The 22,976-nt window shown below is 38.5% G+C and overlaps 1 protein-coding gene across 7 annotated transcripts in view; it reads right to left on the reverse strand.

The window, feature by feature from the left end:
* Positions 1–22,976, reverse strand: part of pde1a (phosphodiesterase 1A, calmodulin-dependent) — a 100,594-nt gene that overhangs the window by 42,401 nt on the left and 35,217 nt on the right. The window contains exons 1-3 of one of the 7 annotated variants that reach the window (XM_079618656.1): positions 19,792–20,176; positions 19,165–19,488; positions 17,689–17,715 (exon numbers count right to left, since the gene is read on the reverse strand). The exons of 2 other annotated variants lie outside the window; for them this stretch is intronic. In XM_079618656.1, coding sequence (XP_079474782.1) covers positions 17,689–17,715; positions 19,165–19,262 — 125 coding nt within the window. In that variant the 5' untranslated portion in view covers positions 19,263–19,488; positions 19,792–20,176. Of the gene's footprint in view, positions 1–5,778; positions 6,206–17,688; positions 17,716–19,164; positions 20,177–22,976 lie in introns of those variants that run through there. 4 more of the 7 variants (XM_079618655.1, XM_079618653.1, XM_079618658.1 and 1 more) reach the window with 4 other exon arrangements.

Below are 22,976 nucleotides of genomic sequence, written 5' to 3' on the forward strand. Positions count from 1 at the left end.
CTGTGTGTAAAATTTTCAAAGAAACAGTAATATGGGAATAAAACTGACATCAGAGCCTGAGTAATGTTTAAATTTCTTCTAAATGGCCCATCAAATAAAATACAAACAAAATTTCTAAATTCCAAACGGTTTACTCATCTACCACGAGAAAGACAGAATACAGCAGACGGCTTAGGCAGTCAGCTCAGGCATATCGGACATGATGAAAATGAGACAGCAAATCTACTTTTAAATGTATTCGCCAAGTTTTTAGAAATGCACTTTTTGTATTTGTAATGGCCTCACGCATTTATCTCGTTTTCTACTAAAAAAAAAGTGTCATATTTTTCAAGGTAAAATCTATATATTTTTTTCTTGAAGTCATTTGACATATGAGAACCTAAACTAACATTGCAGTGTCATAAATAGATCAAAATATCCAATAAGTTGATATTTAAAAAAATGACTGACCTTGCCACAGTGTGATATCATTTCCTGGTTTTCTTGTAATTTAACAACAAAATGGCTACCTTGCATGTTGCTTTTACCTTAGCCTCTGCTGGTAGACATTGTAACTACAATCAGCCAATCAACGAATGTTGTCATGATGAATCAACGAACGTTGTCATGTCATTTAAGTGAAGTTCGACAGTAAAGCGATTGGAAATTGAGATGAATGGGAATGCTCTCAAGGTATTGTACATCTCTTTGGTACAACATGACTTAATACCACCAACATAATACTTTATTTTTTAAACTTTTAATGGACAAAAAGCTATATCTTTAAGAAGCATCTGCTGTAGTTCATAGTTAATTTGCAAATAGCTTATGAAAACACTGCTTCCTTATTCCTTCAACCAAGTCTTGTATACTTACTGCATGCAAGTTTTTGAAACAGTACAGGATACCATATGCAGCCAAAAACATTTGAGATTGCGGTATAGAAGCCTTATCCTATTCCACAATAGCCAAAATGGAAACGTGCAGATGAAATCACCACAATGTGGAAAACACTACTTCAGCCAAATATAAAATGTCATACAGACATGACTGAACATATCCACATGGTATAATAAAGCAGAAAGTAGCTACTGAAGGGATCAAAGATGGAGGATAAGTCTCACACCCAATAAAAGCCTCCAGCCATAGTATCTATAGCAACAGACTTCACAATCCAGGATACAGCAGATATTCAAAAGGACAATACGGACTTAAAGGATTATCATTGGACTTCCTTAGAGGCGACGATAAAAGCACAAATGGACAGACTGCCGTGTCTGTTCTCCTTGGGTACCACCCCAAAGAAGGCACATTACCCTGGTATTGAGTTGACACAAGGTCAAAAGTCCACCATACTGCATCTTAGACTTGAGAGTGCCATAATAAATCTAGTGTCACATGTTGAGTTTTTCACTTGTTTTAAGACCAAATACACTTATAGTCAATCAATTAAAACATGTCTTAAGCAGTGTTTAGTCTAGCAGGAGAAATAAGTTCCCATGTATCCATTTGGCATTTTTTTGTAACCTCGATTTTTGGGACTCTAATGGCGTCTAGTTGAGAATTTTTGATGTTGCAGAGGTCAACTAATGTCCCATGGGGCTTGTTTGGCGGCCATCTTGAAGTGATGTCAGCGCTATAGACCTTATGTAGCTCCGCCCCTTTTCAGCGCTGCACTCGTTGTCTTTTGTCTTCCGGTCTGTATTCTTACAGTGATCTTGCCTATTTATGAATGAACGGCTCATTTTAAAATCTTCCCGGTCTACTGACATTTGTTAAGACATCTGCTTTTAACATTACAATCCTAATGATAACTTTTGTTAACTTTACATTAAGTAAATCCACTTTAAAAGCTAGTTACTCCTGGACAGCGCTCCCATTGAAATACACAGAGCGACCGCAAAACGGAAGTTCAAAGACAATACTCTAAAGATGGCTGCGCCCTTGTTTCTCTGGCGCAGAAGGTCTATAGGGCAAAAAATGCAGATTTTCATATCTCCTGAACCACACAACATACAAAGACAAATTAACCCACTTATTTATATAATTCTGACACCAGGAATCAAATGGAAAGGTCATTGACATGGTACAACCACTCTTTATAAGTGAAGAACAGGCAAATACATGTTAGGCTCAAAATTATGTAACTTTTGCTATTTTGTTTTTGCAATAGTTTCCTGCATTAGTCCTGTGTGTCATAGACCCATGAATGAGGTGCCAAATCATGCAGATTATTGAGGAGAGGTATATGATATATCTTTTATAAGCGATCGGGCATACAATGTTTGTCCAACGGGCGAACAATTAGCCAAAAAATCCCATAGACTTAACATTGGAACGGATTTTGGCGAGTCATAGCTCTGAGAGAGGATTTTGTAGAAACATATGGGTTACCACATTTGAAGAGGCTGGCAGGCTCTGTAATAACATACCTCACAATGGGGTGTAAGTTGTACCGCTGGGGGGCAAGAGGTGGCCAAAATTGCCCCATAGACATACTATGGTGAAGGGAGGGCCCATGAAACAGGGATTGCGCATATACATGTTCATCCTACTATGTAACTTGAATAGGAATTTTGTATTGAACATAACTCTAGATCACAGTGTCATAGAGACAGGGGTGGTCTCTCAGGATCACCATGAAGCTATCAAGTCACGCCCTAGCAACAATTTAAAGCACCCTAGCAACAAGTTCCATTGACTTCCACTGAAAAAGGTTAAAGGGATATCTTTGGATAGAAGTGTCATAGAAAAATGAGGGTGGGCTCATTTGACTCGGGGGAGTAAACAGCTAATCATGAATTCCCTTCAACACTTCCTAGCCATGCCCTAGCAACCATTGTTGAGCATCCTAGTAACCCACACACAAACAGGGATATCTTTAAAATCGAATATATGTCATAGAGGGATTGCAGTTGGTTTATATCATTCATACTGACAAGCAGCCTGTGGAGTATCATCATTGGCAGCTATGAAGCCACTCCCCAAACTTCATTTGAAGCCACTTGTAGCATCCAAACAGTACCCTAGCAACCGTTTAGCAAAACCTATATCTCTGCATCAGAACATCATAGAGACATGGTGTTTGGCTCCTTTGACAAATTTTAGCAAACAGGACTTTTGAGGACTACAAGATATTAGGACAGTCTGAGGAGGCTACAGCTGACTTTTGTCAGAAATACACCATCAACACCTTCGATCTGGGCGTCTGCATGAAGGCTCTGCCACCTGTCTTGAAGTTCTGGGAGAAGTACAAGCACCACCTAGTCCTCCCAGGGCAGTTCCATACTACCATGAACTACCTCAGCATGATCAATAACCATACGTGCCATGGTTCAGGCTATGTTGAGATCGTTCTTGAGGCTCAGCTGGTCACAAGTGGCTGCCTGAAGATTGTGCTCCAAGGCCCTCTTCTGCCTCAAGATCGTCTGTGTAACACTAGAGTGGCTGCTGCTGGAGCGTTTCATTGCGGTATTAATCATCATCAGGTATTATCTGGAGTATTAAGATACATATTTTTATCAAGACACAGATAAAAACGGTGTTACTGCTCAGAGAATGACAGGACAAACATCTGTTTAGGTTCACTCCATCCTCCGACGCAGACATAAATATGGGGAATACCATTGGCTTGTTCAAGAGCTAAAGCTAGTAGCGTCAGAGCTGTAGAAATACTGTTGAATGTTTTTCAACCGCTCTTGTTGCTGTCAAATAAAACAGAAGCCATGACAACTTGCTGTAAACGGAAGCTGACAATGCTTGCCCTGCCTCCAGGGTCTTCTGATTGGTCCGCTGTTTTGGTACTGACATTGATGAGCGGTGCATGCGTGTACAAGTTGAAATTCTTTTAACTTAAAAACACGTCTCTCATGTGCGAGACATTGGCACATACGTGCATACACGACCATCTAGCGGGTGTTTACAATGGAAAACTAGCGCACTGGAATGGAAAAACACGTTCTGTGTGAACGGGCCCTTCAACTCTCTGCACCTCTTCACGCTCCTATTGAAAACAATTGGATAAATACGCTAGAAAAAAAAAAACGCTTTGGGGGACACAAGGCCTTAGGCTGTGCCTTAAAATCGTCCCCTATAACCTTAAATAAAACACTATTTAAGGGGACAGCCATTTGTAGTGGTGTCCGAAAACAGTGGACGCTATCGAGTGCTCTCATTCAATCCCACAATGCACTGCAATAATGAGTGTACAACCAATGTACACTAAATGGCTAGAGAAAACCCATAATGCACTGTGAGAGTCAAATGAATTCCTTTTAATTATGTCTGACCAGAAGCTGACTTTCGCAGCTGAATCATCCATCCATTCATTTTCCAAACCGCTGGTCCAATGTGGCTACAGCGTAATATCATACAGGTATAAATTCCTTTTTAATTGATTATTAAATAGTTTAATTAAGGTTTATACATGCTAGTTTCCATGGCAGAGTCTGAGATAAATATTTGTATTGCTAATGGAGCTGCCAGTTTGCTATGTTTCAAATGACTATTAAACAGCAAGCACAAACTATGCAAAAGCGGCAACCCTTCCGGCACACTCAGTGTCTGAATTTACTCATTTATTTTCATTCACTCCTTCAAGTGGACTATATAAGTGGAGCAATGTATGGAATAGTGAGTGATGGTATAGGGGGCGATTTCGAACACAACATTAGTGTTGATTTAATTATTAATTTAATTTAGTATTTTATGTTTACAATCAATCAATTCAATATAACTCCACGTCATAGTAGGAAACCTACAGTCCTTTAAATCTTCAAATTTATATTTCGGTCTTGTACGGTGTTGTTTATGTCTTGTAAGTCTTGGAGAATGCTTTCAACCCTTTGTATCTAGATTAACTCAAGGTAGAACACTCAACAAATGCATTGCACCACAAGTTGCGCTTTTGGTCTCTATGGCAACACACTGCTGCTGCTTTCTCCACATTCCAGTCCTGAAGTGCCTCCATCACCTCATGATTAACAACATTTGTTCCACAATACAAATGCACTTTTTATTGAATATGTTGCTGCTGCATCTTAAAACAGCTTAAATAGGTGTCAATAATCTCACTTTCAGAGACAGACGTAGTACGAGAGCTCTCAGTTTTGGTGCATTGACGTGTTGTTAACTCTTTTTCTCCTAACATTACATTTATTTCACACAAAGAAGCATAACCCTTAAAGGACATCTTTGTACCTTATTTACCCCTATAATGTTTATACTTTATCTACAATATTTGGTGAAAAGGTTTGAGTTCATATTGAGATCTCTGACTTTTGATTGCATCTTTACAAATCTGAGCACATTTTGATAATAGAAAATTAATATGGATGGTATATCTCAGATGATTTGTTTTTAAAAAAATATGAAAAAATGCTTTAGTTTAATTGAGATCTCTGACTTTTTATTATTCAAAGCATCTTTGCAAATCTGAGCCGTTTGAAAACCATACTTGAGTAAAAGTACAGATACCTTATAGAGAAAATGACTACATTAAAAGACACAAGTCACCAATTCCAATACGACTTGAGTAAAAGTCCTTCAGTATCTGATTTTAACAGTACTTAAGCATTTTACCCGTACTGAATGTAGGCTCAAAGTGAAACATCCCAGTGAAAAACAAGAAACAGTTGATTTGTTAGGAGAGCAAACGCATGTTTATCTTCTAAAATCAAAATAAAACTGAACTTTTCCATAAATCAAGGTTGACACAACAGCCTCTTAAATGTCTACAAACAGATGGGTGCTTATGAAACACAGCATGAAACACTGTGTGAATCTTTGCTTCGTTCGTACCAGTGATTCGGAGTGCGTGTCAAACTGCCAGTCACGTGATTTCAGTAAATGAGGCTTTGAGACGTCAAAACGTCACATAACATCGTTTCTGCCTGATCCCTAATCGATATTATACATTTGTAGACATTTTTATTGACACATTAGTATAATAAAAAGGAATAATTATTGTAATTAATAGTCTCTCATTGGCCTGATTAACAAAGCTTCCCAATAAAAAGAAAAACAAGTTTTATGAGAAACCTGAAAAAATTACTGATTTTAGGAAGGTGACGATATAATGGATTAATAAAATAATGTTAAATAAAATATTCAAAGCCTACTTGCCCTGGACATGCTGGTTTTGGCCTCATCACCAGCTGCAGTCACGTCCTTAAATCATATATGATACACCTGAGATTCACAACTACCTGCTAATGACCTCACATTCAGTAGAGTTGACAAGTTTGGGTGGGTAAGGGCAAAACGCACAATATGTAGTTCCATCAATACCCCTGTAGATGGCGATATCACTTATTTTGTAGCAGAAATAAACTGCTGCAGAAAAAGTTAGGTGCCATGCTAAAGTAGGGAGTAAAAGTTGCTAATATCTTTGACACTAAGTAAAACTACAAAGTAGCCAAAAAGATACTTAAGTACAGTAATTAATTAGGCTACTTTACACATTACTGTATATCTGAGAAATGTAATGAGAAATGTCTGAGTTCATATTAAGATCTCTTGTCTTTTGATTGCACAAAGCATCTTTGCAAATGTGAGAACAGTTTGAGACATTTCTGAGATCTCTTCTGAAACTCTACAGGAGAACAATGGGATTGCTATGGACTTTGTTTTCCAGGAGAAAAAGCAAGAGACTCTCCAAATGATTGCCATGCTGTCTAGGAGAAACAATTGAGACGTTAAGGCAATCTCATTTGTGATTTATTGGGAGAATTCTCTCTGCACTACTTCATTCAGTATGTGTCATAATCACAGAAGCTTGTGACCTCCCACACAAAACTGCTATAAAGTGTGAAACATTTTCCTGTGGCTACAGAAAGAAAAAAACGGTACGTGAGATCAATCATTGCAACAAATCTCAATGGTCTTCGCTCTCCAGAGCCATATGGCCCCGCCATGATTTCTGTAAGTGACCTGAATGGAAATGGTTTTGCTGTGCAAATACTGTAAATGACAGAATTGTTCTAGTGGGGCAGTGGAACACAAAGTGGGAGTTTTAATTGGAGTGGAACACAAGACTTATTTAATTAGCACACGCAGGCTAACGTGCCGAAAATTAGTTTGTATGTGGCACATTCTGTTAAGACTGAGCTCCGACTGAAAGCCCTTGGGAAGCATGAGTCATTCCCCGCAGGAGGCTGAGGAAAACATCACTCAGGACCCTTTTACATCGCTCGTGCCATTATGAGACTAAAGAGTATGTTGCTAGTGGTAACAGCCCTTTTGATGAAATTCCTTATGATGATATTATGAGAATTGATCTGACATTTAAAGTAAGCATGGAACTTCTTATTAAAAAATCTGCACACACATAAAAATAATGTCTGCAATTCAAAGTGACACTAAATACAACATAAGGACGATGTGAAGGCTTTTCAGGTTGTGTTTTTCTGTGCTAATGGGTTTTTATCTTTAATGGGCTTTTGACTGAACATTTGATTGAGGTAAAATATTCTTTTATCAAAAAGATCACAATTAAATAAATGTAGCTGTTGATTATTGAATTTTAAAAAACATAACATTATTTAAGCACAATTTTTTTCAATCTTAATAGAAAATTAATTAAAAAGCGGCACTTCTTTTGTCTTTTTTATTTTTAATGAAACAAAGACATGATGTTTCCAACGTAATCTCAGAGAAGAGACAGGCATTTGTGGTTAAAAAGTATATCATTTTTATTTATTTTTAGAAAATGGCCGATCGTTTCGCTAGATAAGACCCTTATTTCTTGACTGGGATCGTGTCGAGCCTTTGAATCTGCATTGAGACTGACTGTAGCAAAGTTTGTTGTCATGGGAAGAAGGAGGCGGGAACCGGCGAACATTTAAAGACTTTAATCATTAAATAAAACAAATACAAAATGACAGCATCAGCCAGTAGCCCCTCGCGGACGACTGCTGGTCACACAAAACAGAAACAAAAGACAACATAAAATCTCTCGATCTTCACAGTCGTCGCTCCTCCTCGATGCTTCCACTCATCCGTGAGAGATACGAGACCGGTGCGCCTTATCATAATCACGCCACCAGTCACGCGCCGCTCTCTCACGTCCCTCGACATCGTCCTGCTCGCCACATACCCACATCGCCCCTCGCAGGCCGGGGGGTTCTCCTGAGACATGACCGGACACGGTGGCTCGACCGGACACAGCAGCTGCAGTACCCGGGGGTACGGACAGACAAGGCGAGAGAAAAGGAGACGGAAGCACGAGGAGCGACAGAGACAAGAGAGGAACATTTATTTTTTTAATCTGGTCCAGTTCCCAGACACACTGCTGCTCGGTCCTCAACCAGCTGAGACTCGCGGTGCCATGCGATGGTACTGGACATCCGTTGAGGGACGCCTCGATGCTTCTCCGCCTCCTGGCAGACGGCGATGGCTCATCCGGTCGAGGGCAGCCGGTAGCGAGTCTCCCGTTCCCTGCTCCACCCCCATCATGGCCGATGGCAACAGGCTCCGGCCCACGGTGAACGGGAGCGACTCCTCCGCTCCCTCTCGGACGGCAGCCACCCCTCCTCGACCCAGGAGCACGGCAGCGATCTCTCCGTCCCACCTGATCTTCCATCGCTCCAGCACCATCACCTCGGGCAGCAATCGGCGGCCATCGCTCCCTCGTGCTGCCCGACCTCCTCAGCACCGCGATCCCCCTCAGCAGCGAGAGCTCTCCGACAGCGTGTTCCTCCTTCGTCCCGGGTTTCGGCACCAGTGTAGTACAGTTCGTTGTCATGGGAAGAAGGATGCAGGAACCGGCGAACATTTAAAGACTTTAATAATAAAATAAAACAAATACAAAATGACAGTATCAGCCAGCAGCCCCTCGCAGACGACAGCTGGCCACACAAAACAGAAACAAAACACAACATAAAATCCAGGTCGGGCCTCTCTCGATCTTCACAGTCGTCGCTCCTCCTTTATGCTTCCGCTCCTCCGTGAGAGATACGAGACCGGTGCGCCTCACACGTGTCGTTCATCATAATCACGGCACCGGTCTCGCGCCGCTCTCTCACGTCCCTCGACCTCGTCCTGCTCGTCACACTGACATTTGAACCTTCAAACCATTGGTTGCCATTGAAGTCCACTATTTGGAACAATCCTGGAATGTTTTCCTCAAAAACCTTCATTTCTATTCGACTGAAGAAAGAAGGAACATGGACATCTTGGATGGCATGTGGGTGAGTAAATTATCAGGAAATTTTTATTTGAAAGTGAACTAATCCTTTAAGTATCATGAGATGTAAACAGGACACCTTTGAGCAATACCATTTTCCTTTGGGTTGGGTACATTCACACTCTCTTTTCTTTCTCATCTCTCTCTCTCTCTCTCTCTCTCTCATCTCTCTCTCTCTCTCTCATCTCTCTCTCTCTCTCTCTCTCTCTCTCTCTCTCTCTCTCTCTCTCTCTCTCTCTCCTGGGCCGATCAGGTTGGGTTAGTGACATTGAAATTACTGCAGTACCATCAAGCCTGGTGTTCTTTTATTCTTCACAGACATGTCAAAAAAAGCACTTACATTTAGCTCTAACAATTCGAGATGATGTCACGGAAATAACGAGAATTCACAATTCGTCGCATTCAGTTGCTAATGACTTTGTTTGTTTGTTTCCAGAGCCAACCATAGCAGTTTTGTTCTGATCTAAAACCGATAAAGCAATTCTAATTTAACCTTATAGCCTCACGCTGTGATTCATGTTGCTATAGCAACCATCATATGTGAGCGTGGAGCGGATAGTGCTCATATCAAGAATAAATTTGTTTTTGTTTTCTATTCACTTCTGTTTCTTTTATCACTCACAGCCAGCTTTTTGTGCTTTGTAGCTTTACATGAGTTATAAAATGATTGCAAGGCAGGCGATTGTTGATTTTCAATTTTTGATTGGTGCTCTCAACATGAAGTGATATAGTATTGATGATATTGTTTTGCAAATGTTCTTCCTATATTCTTCTACAATGGCACAAAAATGGCTCCAAAGCCTCTTTAAGAAAGCAAGGATTTGGTTGTTTGCCGAAACCATTAGAGGCCTCGAGCATTTATTGATTGAATGCAAGAAAATAGTAATTGACCCTTCGCAGGGAGCTTGATTGACAGGTGATCTGACCAATCAAACTTCGCCATCCGCCATTTTGTCGGACAAAGCAGTCAGGAGAGTTAGTAGATTAACATGGGAGAATTTGAACTTGATAAACGGAGTATACTGACGCCTTTCCGCGGTTAAAACAACATTCCTTCTTATGTTCATTCATGTTTATTTGATGCTATAAATGAACTAGAAGGAAGAGATGATCGGTTCATGAGCAGCTTTAACTGAGGCTCTACAGCGATCTGTCAGACACATTAAAGAGACACAAAACGGTATTTATTGTTTAAATTTCTTTTTAAAAATGACCAAATTTGAAAGGTGAGACTTTGTTTAATATCAAAAGTAACCTGGTCTGTCCTGTCTGTCAGCGCGTTGTCAGTCTCCTCTCTGCTCCACGATGTATTATTCACTGCGTGAGAACATGGTGTGGCGTGAGAGCGGCGTAGCTTGTCGGGCATAGCGACAGTAACTAAGGTGGGCGGGTCTTTGCCAACGGTCAATTGCATTGCTACGCTTTCATTTTCAAGCAAATTTAAGTCTGGCGGCCTTATTTTAGACAGTTTAATATAAAACAAAGTAAGAAGAGGTAAAAAAAAAAAAAAAAGAAGAAGAGAGGGAGAGATTAATCAAGCAAGGACAAATCATGGTCTAAACTGCTCTAAGAAAATTTCTCAGATGACTGGATGGCTTCTAAATATGGATGCAGATAACCGTCGTACAGGGTGCACATATGGTGCCAAGCTCTGGTATTCCAGTCCACTAAACTAATAGTTGAGCAGCCAGCTGAAGCCCTGTACACACTGACAGCAGTTTCAGCTCTGGAGGTGTGTGTGCTGTCGGTAGTGAAGGTGCTCATGCTGCGGGATATACCCTAAAATCATTTTAACGCTTTTGAAAAATCGGATCACAAATAAGATAAAAATAAGATGTCATTCAGTTGTCTTGCAGCTCAAAATGTACATTATGTATGCAGAATAAAAGGTTTGGGGTCAGTAAGATTATGTTACTTATGATTAATTATGATTATTTTATGTTTCTGAAAAAAGTCTCTCACCAAGGCTGCTTTTATTTGATCCAAAATACAGTAAAAACAACTATTTATGAAATATTATTTCAACTTCAAATAACTGTTTTCTATTGTAATATTAATTTTAATGTAATTTATTTGTGTGATGCAACGCTGAATGATTTTCAGCATCATTACTCCAGTCTTCAGTGTCACATGATCCTTCAGAAATCATTCTAATATGCTGATTTGCTGCTCAATAAACATTTATTATTATTTCCAATGCTGAAAACAGTTGTGCTGTTTAATATTTTTGTGGAAATATTGATATATTTGTTAAGGATTCTTTTATGAATAGAAATTTCTAAAGAACAGCATTTATCTATTTGAATTTTTTTTCCTTACTGTCAATTTGGAACAATTCAATCAAATTTAGAAACATTTTAGAAAAACAAAATAAAGACTTTCTAACCCGAAACTTTTACAAGTGATAGTATATATCAATATGTTCTATATTATATTATATAACATTATATGATATGTGTGAAGAGATAAATCCCATTGAAAATAACTTTCTGTCACTTTGCTGCAAGTTGCTGTCAGTGTAAACAAAGACTTGACTCTTTGTTAGACTTGATATTGTGAATTTTTTTTTTTTTTTTTGCATGGAACACAAAGGGAGAAGTTTAGCAAAATGTCCAAACTGCTCTTTTCCCCACAATGACAGTGGATTGTGAACAAGGACAGCTGTGACCACCACCGTTCATTTTGGAAAAACTTAACGGTGAGTAAATTATGACAGAAACTTCATTTTTGAGTGAACTATAATTTTAAATAAAAGTGCACTAACCCAAACATAGTTTTGTTGCTTTAGGAAACACACAAGTGACAAAAGTAAATGGCTTTCAAGTAAACATAGACATACAGAGGAAGTGGATAAAATAAACTAGCATTCATTCTCACCGCATGCAAGAGTGTGTGTGGCTTATTTCTGACACAAAGCAGAAACATACGCTCACTTCTGGCATGCGCACGGTCGCCTCTCTCAGACAACTCCGAAACAACAGTAGATTAATAAGCTACATGTTCCCAAAACAAGCTAAAGCAACACAACAAAACAACCCAAAGCCTTTTTTCGCTCGCAGGATGCCGGTCTGTTTGTTAACATCTGCCAATTTCTGGACAGCTTGAAATGAATACAGATCCAGAGAAAAGGAAACACTCAGTTGCCAGGAGACATCACCAGAATGTTTTAGCAAATGCTGGAGAGGTGGTACGAGGCCTGAGACAGGAACCTGTTGACAGGAAGCCCACACGACACAATGCAGAAATATCTGGAATGTCTACTGTGCAGATGTCACATTTTCTTTCTCACATTAGCATCGGGTTTCAAAGTACACACAGTATAATGCTCAAAACACTGAAAGTTGCGCTTATAGGCTCATTCTGTTTTAAAATAACTAATAGACTTAGCCATAATCATTTTCTACTTGCTATTGCGAATCACAAGCAGACCGTATTGAGGGAGGGGCCTTTTTATTCTAGAGAGCATTTGATTGGAAAAAAAGTTGTCCAAGTGTTTTTTTTTTTGTTTTTTTGTTTTTCACTAATGAGAAAGACTCTACATTTTACATGCACATAAATGCTTAGGGCCAGATTTACTAACAGCTTGCATCAGCGCAAAACTTACTTTTGGCGTTAAAAAACTATGCAGTGAAAAATTAGCGCTGAAAAGGCGTTGCGGCTGACCTTATTGCATATGCATTTGTAGGAGTTTCCCTTTCCAGACGCAACATTTATGGGAGGAGAGTATTTAAATGAATCACGCAAGGTGATTTACTAAGGTTTGCGCTCATCAATTTACTGGTGTTTGCGCGATTATTTAACGCCCAAAAAAAAGCATGTTAAACCAGACGCTAATTTGCGCTGGTCTTAGTAGATTGCGTTGGTCATTATGGAAATGATCCGGCTGTGTCGCATCTGCGTTTTTTTTTTGGATTTGCGCTCTCACGCTAATTTTCCCTGTTTAGTAAATCTGTTCCTAAATGTTCATTTTGTCAAATAGATGACCTCAGAACTAACAGACATGTTTTTTTCCTCTTTTTTTTTTTTGTTTACATAAAAAGTCAACTTTACTTAATAAAGTTGCCCATCCCTTATATATATATGAGATTTTCCCCTTACCTGTTGGGGCAGAGCGTGGGAGTTTCTTATTCTCTCCCCCATGTTAATTGATAATTAGCTGATTATATATAAGTATATAATCAGCTGAGTATATAAGTGCTCTGAGTTGTATTTGGAGTAGACACTCACTCCCTGTGGGATAGTTTCTCCCACGAGTGGCTCGTGACCAGGATGTATCTTACTGACTTCTTTCTCATTTGTTTCTCATGTAGCTGAAAGTTTTGATTGTGGCTTTTATATTTGTTTTCCTTTATTATGCCTATAGACTTACGTTTATTATTATATATGGTTATAGTAGTATTTGTTAAATGAAATAACACAACTTGCATTCATTAGATGTCGGTGTCTGATCCCTCTTTTATGGCTTTAAACAAGTGCCGGAACAAAAATATTTTTTTTTATATATATATGGCCTGTAGCACTTATTCAACAAAACAATAAATGTAATTTATTGACATTAGGTTTGTAACTAATGCATTACATTTCTCATATTTTATGTCTCAGAGAATGACAGAAAAAGTATTGTCCCACAAGCCTGTTGTTTTATACTGTCTTTAATAAACTTCAACAGCTAATGACACAACACAGCAGGAAATTGTTTAATTGGCTACTCGACACTCGTTATATTATGCTCTATTCTTTTCTATTGTGTTTTCAGAGAAAGAGCGCCAGCACAATGCCGCCTCTTACATGAACAACCTGTGCACAGCTCTTTACACTTTTATATTCACTCAACACCCTTATGGACTGTGTTGCTCTAATGTAAAGGTCAGTGCAAGAAAGCTTTTGGTGTCTCTGAAGTGGTTTAGCTGCTGAAACCTAGTCTGTGCATTTGAATTTACGAGTAAATAACTCAATGCCACTTTAAAAGAATGGCAACTTTGCCATAGTCATTAAAGCATAAAGATTCCAAAGGGAGTTTTTGCAGCAATGCCATAAAAAATAAAATAAAAATATTTTGGGTTCCTCAAAGAGCCTTTCAGAAAACAGTTATTTTTTTCTCACTGTGAAGAACATTGTAATAATCTAAAGAAAAAAAAAATAACTATAAATATTTTTTTGTGCAGTGGAAAGGTAAAAAGTTACAGAAAGGCCTGCACATTAAGAAGATACAAAAATAAATTTAAAAAAGCAAATGTGAGATAAAAAAAAATAAAAAATAAAACTTTACTTAGGGGAACAGCAAACATTTCAGTCACAACATACATATCTTCAGTGCCTGATTCTTTTGCAATGGAATGATTATATGGATGTTTAAGGTTCTTCGTGGAATTATAGATTCCACCAATAAAGAACCTTTATTTTTAAGAGTGTGGTGTCCGATATTAAACAAATAAGGTTGGTGTCTTGATGTTTTTTTTTTTATAGAATATATACGCTTCTGTAAGTAAAGAACCACATTATGTATATGAATGTTTTCAATTAACTTTGTTTTGGGACAGTTTAATGGGGGCCTCTAGTGGATACATTTCTCACATCTTCTGACTTCCAAAATATTTGTAAAAAGATCCTTTGCTTTAACAGCAGAATTGAATTCATTATTGTTTAGAGTCATTTAATCAATGAGACCACCATACATTATTCATAACCGCTTGCTGAACACTAAGTGCTTAAAGCACTGCTTATATAATTAGTTTGATTGATTATCTCCTGCATTATGTGGTGTCATACGCTGTCAGTTCACATTATATTTAAGTTCACGCCATAGGAATAATCGTGGTTGAATATACCTTTCACACTAAACAACCAATGGGATCTCATTGATTGGATCTTATGAAAACATGTTCAAGTCATGTCATTTTAAAATGAAAATAATTTACGAATGTTTTGAGAATTTAGAGAATTAGAGACCATTAAGATATTTTCCGTTGTGACGGGCATACTGCATTGACTGCAATACATCTGAACATTTTACTTTTGAGTTTTTACACTTTATTTTCCTTTTTTTTTGTTACACAATATTTTTTATTGAGATTAAGGGAGAAACTTTTTTTGATTGTTTTGTTTTTACTTTTTTTAGTTACTTTTTTTTAGTTGTCATTCTCAAAGCTGATTCTCATTATTACAAATTACTGTAATGCAATACATATATTTAGATTGGTCAAATATATTTTAACCAGCATCAATTCCACAATGACATAAACAATACTATATCATATTTTATTCAACAACACATTGCTTACTTTTTTAATTTTAAGTGAGAATTTAGGAGGACATTTCATGGCAATAATGTCAAAAAGTCACAATGGTCCAAAAGAATGCTTTGTTGTCTTCAAGTTAATTATAATTTCTTTTTCTTTTTTCTATTGATTTTGGGGTGAAATGTCACCTGAACTTGTACCTGACAGGTTTTGTGAGATTCACCCAATTACAGTAACCACTGTTTTCCACGTAAACCTCTCACACCTTCAGGACATGACTGATTTTGACACATGAATTACCAATCGACTCTTGTTTCCTGAGGTGAATACTGATGCAGAAATGTCGTTGTCCTCTCCACAGATTCTCTGAAGTACACACGCTGTGGTCTGCCTAACTGCTAGTGGAGGGCTGTGCTTTGAAGGAAGGCCATTGTTGAGTAGCACCTCTCAGCGTGCATTACATAAATGTGGGGCTTTTACTGAGGGCAGGCGAGTGTTTAGCATCAGAGGCAGTAATGTGGGTGTGTGTGAGGGCCACTTCACCCGAACTAGACTGCTCTGATTGGCCTGCACACAAGAGCTTGACAGAGGTTTCCACATAGAGGAGGGCCAGTGAAGGCATCAGGGCCCTTCACAGTCAGTAATGCTTTGTGTATGTATGTGTGTGAGAGAGAAAATGCATTGACACATGTTTTATTTATGCGCTACATCTGTAGTACTTTGAACACTTTGGCAAATATTATTAATTCATGATTATTTAGCTACTATTCACTTAATATGGTCCTTGAGTGAATAGTACCATATTAAGTGAATAGTAGCTAAATAATCATGAATTAATAATATTGTGTATTAATGTGCATTTACTAAAGGAATTAGCATTGCTTACAAATGAATATTGTTAAAGTTTGAGGGAAGGGATTTAGCTTTGGTAAAAAATCATATTTTAAATAATATAATACATATTTATATTTATATAGAACAAAATCGAATATTTTTCAAATTTAAATTAAAAATTCAAATGCAAAAATGGTGCATTTGAATTTTAGGTGTGCGTCATCAGTGGCGCACGAGATGCGTCGATGATGTGGTTTTTGAGTTTTAATGTTTTTCTTAGCATATCCAGTTGATCATGCAGCGCTGCTGCGTTGTTTATTCAAAACATTGCCAAAATACATGCGCTAGACGGAAATCTTTGAACATGCTCCTTTCCAAAACCAAGTGAGGCAGCATTGACAATAAATGCTGTGAATGGACAATTGAATTTACTATTTTACCCGAAATAAACACATTTTTGTACATGTTAGAGAATTGTGCTGTTAGCTTAGCAACATCAAACTCTATTTGAAATCATTTGTGAGTCAAGTCTCAAGCTCAGGTTTTGGATGCTGCCTATGTAGGCAGTACACTATGTAATCAGTATGCAGCTCATTAGGTATTGAAACATTTCCTTTGTGACAGTGAACTGCAACCAATCACAAATCATTATTTAAATAGATGTAAGAAAGAAGACCAATCATAATTCCAAATAGGGCTACTATGATGACGTCGTCGCTGTTGGTTACATTATGAATGCTAAGTGTTCTATCAATGCTCCATGAAAGTTTGAATAGTGCAAAAGCACATCCAAGGCTAAAATTGTCCACAAAACAGTTAGTTTGGATTAGTCTGTATGTTAAACGGTTCAGGCTGAATCAATAGCACAAGTTCAATACTTGGTGTCAGGGCTTTAGAACACACCCGAACCAGAATGTTTTAGGAATATCAATACAGAGCTGCCATGAACGTGTTGCGATAATCTCTTCAGCGTTCCATTCCAGAGCTGCCCCACTTCTGTAATCCGTACATCATAAGACAGCATCAGACAGCGAGGGCAGTTTGTATCGTGAGGGCTGTCACACATGGAAATGGAAGAACACTTGTCCCAGGTTGATGTTTTGTCTGGATCGAGATGCAATGCCATTTTGCAAAGCCTAATTACAGGGATGGTCTCCTTGAAGCACCATGTTCATTGGCACAGGTGAAAGCGCTGGGTTGTAATGTCAATATCTCTCTTTCTCCTTGATCAGCCCATTTAATCTTGATTTCAACTGCAACCTTCATGTTAGCATACCAGATCTTTACCCATTACGCAACCCCCACACTATGGAGGTGGCAACGAAACCATTAGTGACCCAGCTGGAGTGATAAGATTGCGGTTCGATTCATCCAGCCTGCATTACTTGTCATGCATGAAATGTTCCTCCAATGAATTGCTGCGACACAAATAGAGACCAACTTTGGACTTACCTTTGATATGTGCTTTTGTACTTCTGCCTGAAAGACAAAAAATGGAAGCACATTAGCTTGCATCCATAATGAGCACATGCCAAGAGAGTAGGTACTTTTACGTTTGTAAAGTACATGACTGACAAGAACAGCATGCTCTCTTTCTAGTGTGAACAAAGCCAGGATTCTCAAGGAATTCTCACTTCCCCGCTGCAGTGATAGTTATCGAATGGAGCTGCTGTTATCGGATGCGTTTTAGACTGAAAATCTCCAGCGCACTGGGACGTATTGCAAATAAATCGCTAATACATTTGTTTATATTAAACAGCCTTAATAAATAATTTTGCTTTTTAACTGTTTAACCTAGAAGTTTCCAAGGAACAACTGTGACCTGGATGTTGAGCAGTAGGGCCGTTTCAACGCATCCCAAAACAACACTGTCTACCTAGGATGGGATGAATGGATGAGCACGATTGGTCTATAGGAATAGATCCAAAGAGGCTTGAATGAGCTTTGCAGGGAGGTGATGGAACTAGACTGGTTTAAATCCCGGGATCATCCATTCAGTGACTCCGACTTTCAACAAATTTGCTTCTGTTATAGGTCACAGCACCTGATTAGATTGCACCAATGCATTTAACATCAGACTAAAGGTTATTATGTTTTAGCAGTGACCAGAACAAAAAAAATAGGATAACAAGATTTAAGTAAAATTAAGCATACTGAATAAACAGTCAAAGTATATAATTGTATTTTTGTTTTGAATAAGGTTTGCTAAAAGATTAATTATTTAATCATTATGGCAGAAAAATAAGCTGGAATATTAATGTAAAATTAATGTTACTCTCTGTATAACATGAACTACTGACACTTATGAATAACTATTGTTTGTGCTGGAACTTGGTTTTATGAATTGTATGAGTGTTTTGAATATAAAGTTTGATAGATGATTTATTATTAATTATTGTGGCTGAAAAATAAGTTTGAATTCTTAGTTAACTTTGATGTTTCATAAATTACCCATTATTAATTATTTTTGCTGAAAAACAAGTTGGAATTTTTAGTTAACGTCAAATTTAAAATGTTAAAGTAACATACAATTTGCATATTGTGCACAATACTAGAGTTGGTGGTGAAATGCAAAATACGACGAATCATGTTTGGATAGTTTCACCATGAAATGACACAATCCAAACACAGCTGAGCCCAAAACCTACAAGACTTCATTAACCAAATTCATTACCATTAACCAAAACTGTCAGTAGAAGCAAGTATGCGAACAACAACATTGCTTGATTAGGCTTGACAGTCTCATTAGTATTACATTCACACACTTGCTGACCCAAGAGTCAAGATTCACCCACTCCCAGCATCATAGCGTACAGTGAACACAACCATACTGCTCATAAACAGCTCTGTCATTCTCTCTCTTCCCGGGAATCAAACCAGATTTTCCCAGTCATGCTGATGAAAGAGTATGAAACAAGAAGCACTTACATTCCTTTCAGCCTAATCCACATCTTCTCCGTCTGGTCGCACTTGGAGTACTTCAAGGAGTTCTCCAGCCCGTCCGTGTCGTTGGCCAGAGACTCCATGGTTTGCACGAATGCACGAGCGTGTGGAGTGTTTTAAGACGCAGAGGGATACGCAGGTATGCGATTCAACACGTGTAGCGCAGAGCTCCGAGTCTTCAAAGCATCTCCGGCAGTTCGGGCGGCACACGTTTCCCAGAGGGTCCTGCTCTCAGCTCCAGAGTGCATCAGCCCGTTGGAGTGAGTGTCAGCGCACAGACCTGTCTCTCCGCTACGCACTGAGGGAACGCTGTCACACACACACACACACACGTCACACAAATGTTTCTCTCTCCCTCTCTCTCTCTATCTCTCTCTCTCTCTCCCAATGTCCGGAAAAGCAGCGGTGTGCCTTGTGAGTATCTATCACCCTCTCGGAATCTGTTCCCTCTTGCTCTTTCGCCCTGCTTTTTTTTTTTTTCAGCCTTTCAATCAATCTATGATGGAGGCTGTCCTGTCTCCTCTTGACATCTCTAATCTCACGCATTCATACCACTGCAAATACACAAACACTCACAAGCCTTCACTACCACACTCGAAAGAAAAAGGGCACCTGTGTGCGTCGCAAGTGTCGCTCCTCAAATGGAATCCGTTGGCTGGAAACGGATCAGCGATTTCCCCCTCCTCTTCCACAGCCGGAGAAACGCAGAGGGAGAAGGAGAGAGAATCGTTTCCTCACATCCTCACCAGCATCATTATCCTGGCCACCGGGGGCCGAGATTCCCCTGCCGTTCACCAGCTTCCCCGAGACGTCGTTCATCAGAAGAATCCATCATGAAGCCGTATTTTACAGAGACTTCCCTTCCGTTGGCAAGCTGAATGATAAGCTCCCCCGGCGGCATCTCCAGGTCCCGAGTTGGCGTTTTAATGAAATTAACCTGTGCACTATAGCATCCCGCGCTCGCCTCGCGCACGGCAGCCTAGTTTCAACACGCTCTAATCCTTTCATTCCAGCGCAGCTGCGAGCAGCAGCGTGCTGATAAAAATGTCATGATTGTTCATGAAATATAAGGCGTTATTAGGCAGGCACACACTCAGAAAAGGGTTTCGGAGGACAACCAAATCAGCAAACACGAGACAGGGCAGGGGCACTTTGCCTAATATAGCAGCACCCCTATATCTCGTTTCTGTAAATAAGAATGGAATGAAGATTGTGAGTTTTTTTGTTGTTGTTGGTGCTGTTGCAGCCAGGCATGGCTGATTTTCATTCATTAGGGGGAAGGGCACATCTCCTGCCTACGGAGCATCCGTGGAGCATGAATAGGCTGAATCTTAATGATCACTTCTTCTGGGTTACCGGTCTATTGGATTACACTCTACAATGTAAAATAGCTTAATCATTGCTGCATTAGCATAGGAACAAAACTAATTTCTCATTAGTTCATTTAATCACATAGGAATTCCTTGAAATTAGTGCATTCTGAGAATCACAGATTATTTCTGGGCTCTGATAACTCTAAATCTTTCTTTGTTTCACGTAAAAGTGATTTTGATTGGTTGCTACATGTATGCCTTTTTCTGTAATAAGATAATCACGTTTTCTTAAAATTGCATTAAGTGGAAAAACAGCCTCTCTATTTTAATTTTTTTTCCGTTTAATGAGATTTTACATTAGCATGTTGGTTGACAGTCGGGATTGTTAAATTTAGCCATTTGTTTCATATAAAACAGTTCTGATATATAGAAATGCATAAAATGGGACAATGTGTGTGTGTAAATAAAACATTCATATTCACTTTCGGCAATAAAATGATGAAATACGTTGCCATGGCAACACACTGCCATACAAATGGCTTTGGAGGGAATGATTACGGCTGTAAAAGAATGACTTGAAGGTCTCACGTAGAGACAGACACACAGACAGACAAACCGAGACAGAAAAGAGCTGCAACAAAGACTACAAATAAAAACTGTGCTGGGTTATCTATATAGGTCCACTTATCCCGTATGATTGTCGCCATGATGATGGTGATTATCGACTGAAAAGAGCAAGTAGGACAAGCGTAAGAAGGTGCAGTTTGATTCAAAGCACATCAGGGAAGCTTTTGTGCTTTTCAGCTACTAAACAAAAAGTGAAGATTGCTCAGGCACGATCTAGACCTGTACAGTATGATCACCTAAGAGGTTCTGGTTGTGACAAACACTTCCAGGACCTCCTGACGTGTCGTACTGCTGCGTTTTGTTAAGTCGGAGAAGTGTCAATGGTTAGACGGTGCACAGAACTCCATTAACCAAACATAACTGCTATCGAGCTGCCTTGCGGTCTACTGCCTTTTAAGGCAGCATTCTAACTAAAATGAAACCTTGAAAGTGATTGATTCGGATTGCTCTATGTCTGCAGAAATGATTTCTGTCATGCCAACATCGCTTCATATGCAAAGCACATGGAAGACTTGACTGATTTATTTCAAGAGTTACTGTTAGCATGTTGCTATGCTAACATGGCTATTGACCTTATGTAGCCCCGCCCCTTTTCCGTGCTGAGCTCGTTTTGTTCTGTCTTCAGGTTTGTATTTCCAAAGAATACATGAGGGTAAGATCTTACGGATTTATGAATGAATGTCTATTGACATTCGACATCTGCTTCAAACATTACAATGCTCCTGAGAATTTCGGTAACAGTAAATCCACTTCACCAGCTATAAATATACAGAGCTACCGCAAAAAAAACGGAAGTTCAAAGACAAAATTCGAAAGATTGCTGTGCACTTGTTTCTCTGGGGCATAAAGTCTATAGTCATACCTATATACGAGGTTAAACAGTCTCTATTTGTATTGAATATTTTTCTATACTCATATTTTTTCCCCCTTTAGCCGCCATCTTTGATATTTTTATCACTGATCTTATAGCAATGCATTATGTAAAATTGTCTTTTTTGTATTGAATCAATATTAAAACTAAAACTATTAAACATTGATTTGGTTAACTGAAAAGCTGAAATAAAATAAAATGTGAATATTAGAGGAAAAACTTAATGAAAAAGAAATGTTAGCTTGAAAACTAACTTAAATAAAATAAGTTTAAATGCTAAAATCAAAAATAACTTAAAATAAACAAAACCTAAATATAAATATAAAAATATTAATAGTAAAATTATAAATAGTAATAAAATAACACTGTATTGAATTAATTCTATTTCTAATCATAATTTTTCTAGTTTTATTTTACATTTTATGTATTTTTTAATTTTTTTTAATTTTTTGCCGAGCTGGTAGCAATGCATTGTGGGATTCTTTTCTGCAAAATATATATGTGATGCTCAAAAGGTATCTTAGGAGGCAACATGAAGTGAAATCACTATTTTTTGGATCATAGCCACTGTTCTGTTGATGAACTCTAGTGTTTCAGAGTTCATCACTCTTTCATTCAGGGCTTGGCAGAACCTCACATCTGATACGGGGTTGGACACGGGTCATGTGTCCATGGATGTAAACAGCCATCAGTCACGTGTGTTAATAGCTGCAGCATTAAAATATGAAACGTTATACCTTCACGTTTTTTCAATGATGGGCTTCAGCCTCAGATAAGAGAACAATGGGGTGAATCTCATAAAAACCGGCTCATATTCATATTCTGGCTCATATTCATATCCATATAAAAATTTATTATATTCTGTGTAGAGAATATGGAGCCTATTTTTAGGATTTACACACACACAAACACACACACACACACACACACACACAAAGTATTAAAGTTATACATCACAACAGCATTTTTTATACGTTATGCCTTGA

This window comes from Phoxinus phoxinus (assembly GCF_949152265.1).
Source record: "Phoxinus phoxinus genome assembly, chromosome: 7".
NCBI lineage: Eukaryota > Metazoa > Chordata > Actinopteri > Cypriniformes > Leuciscidae > Phoxinus > Phoxinus phoxinus.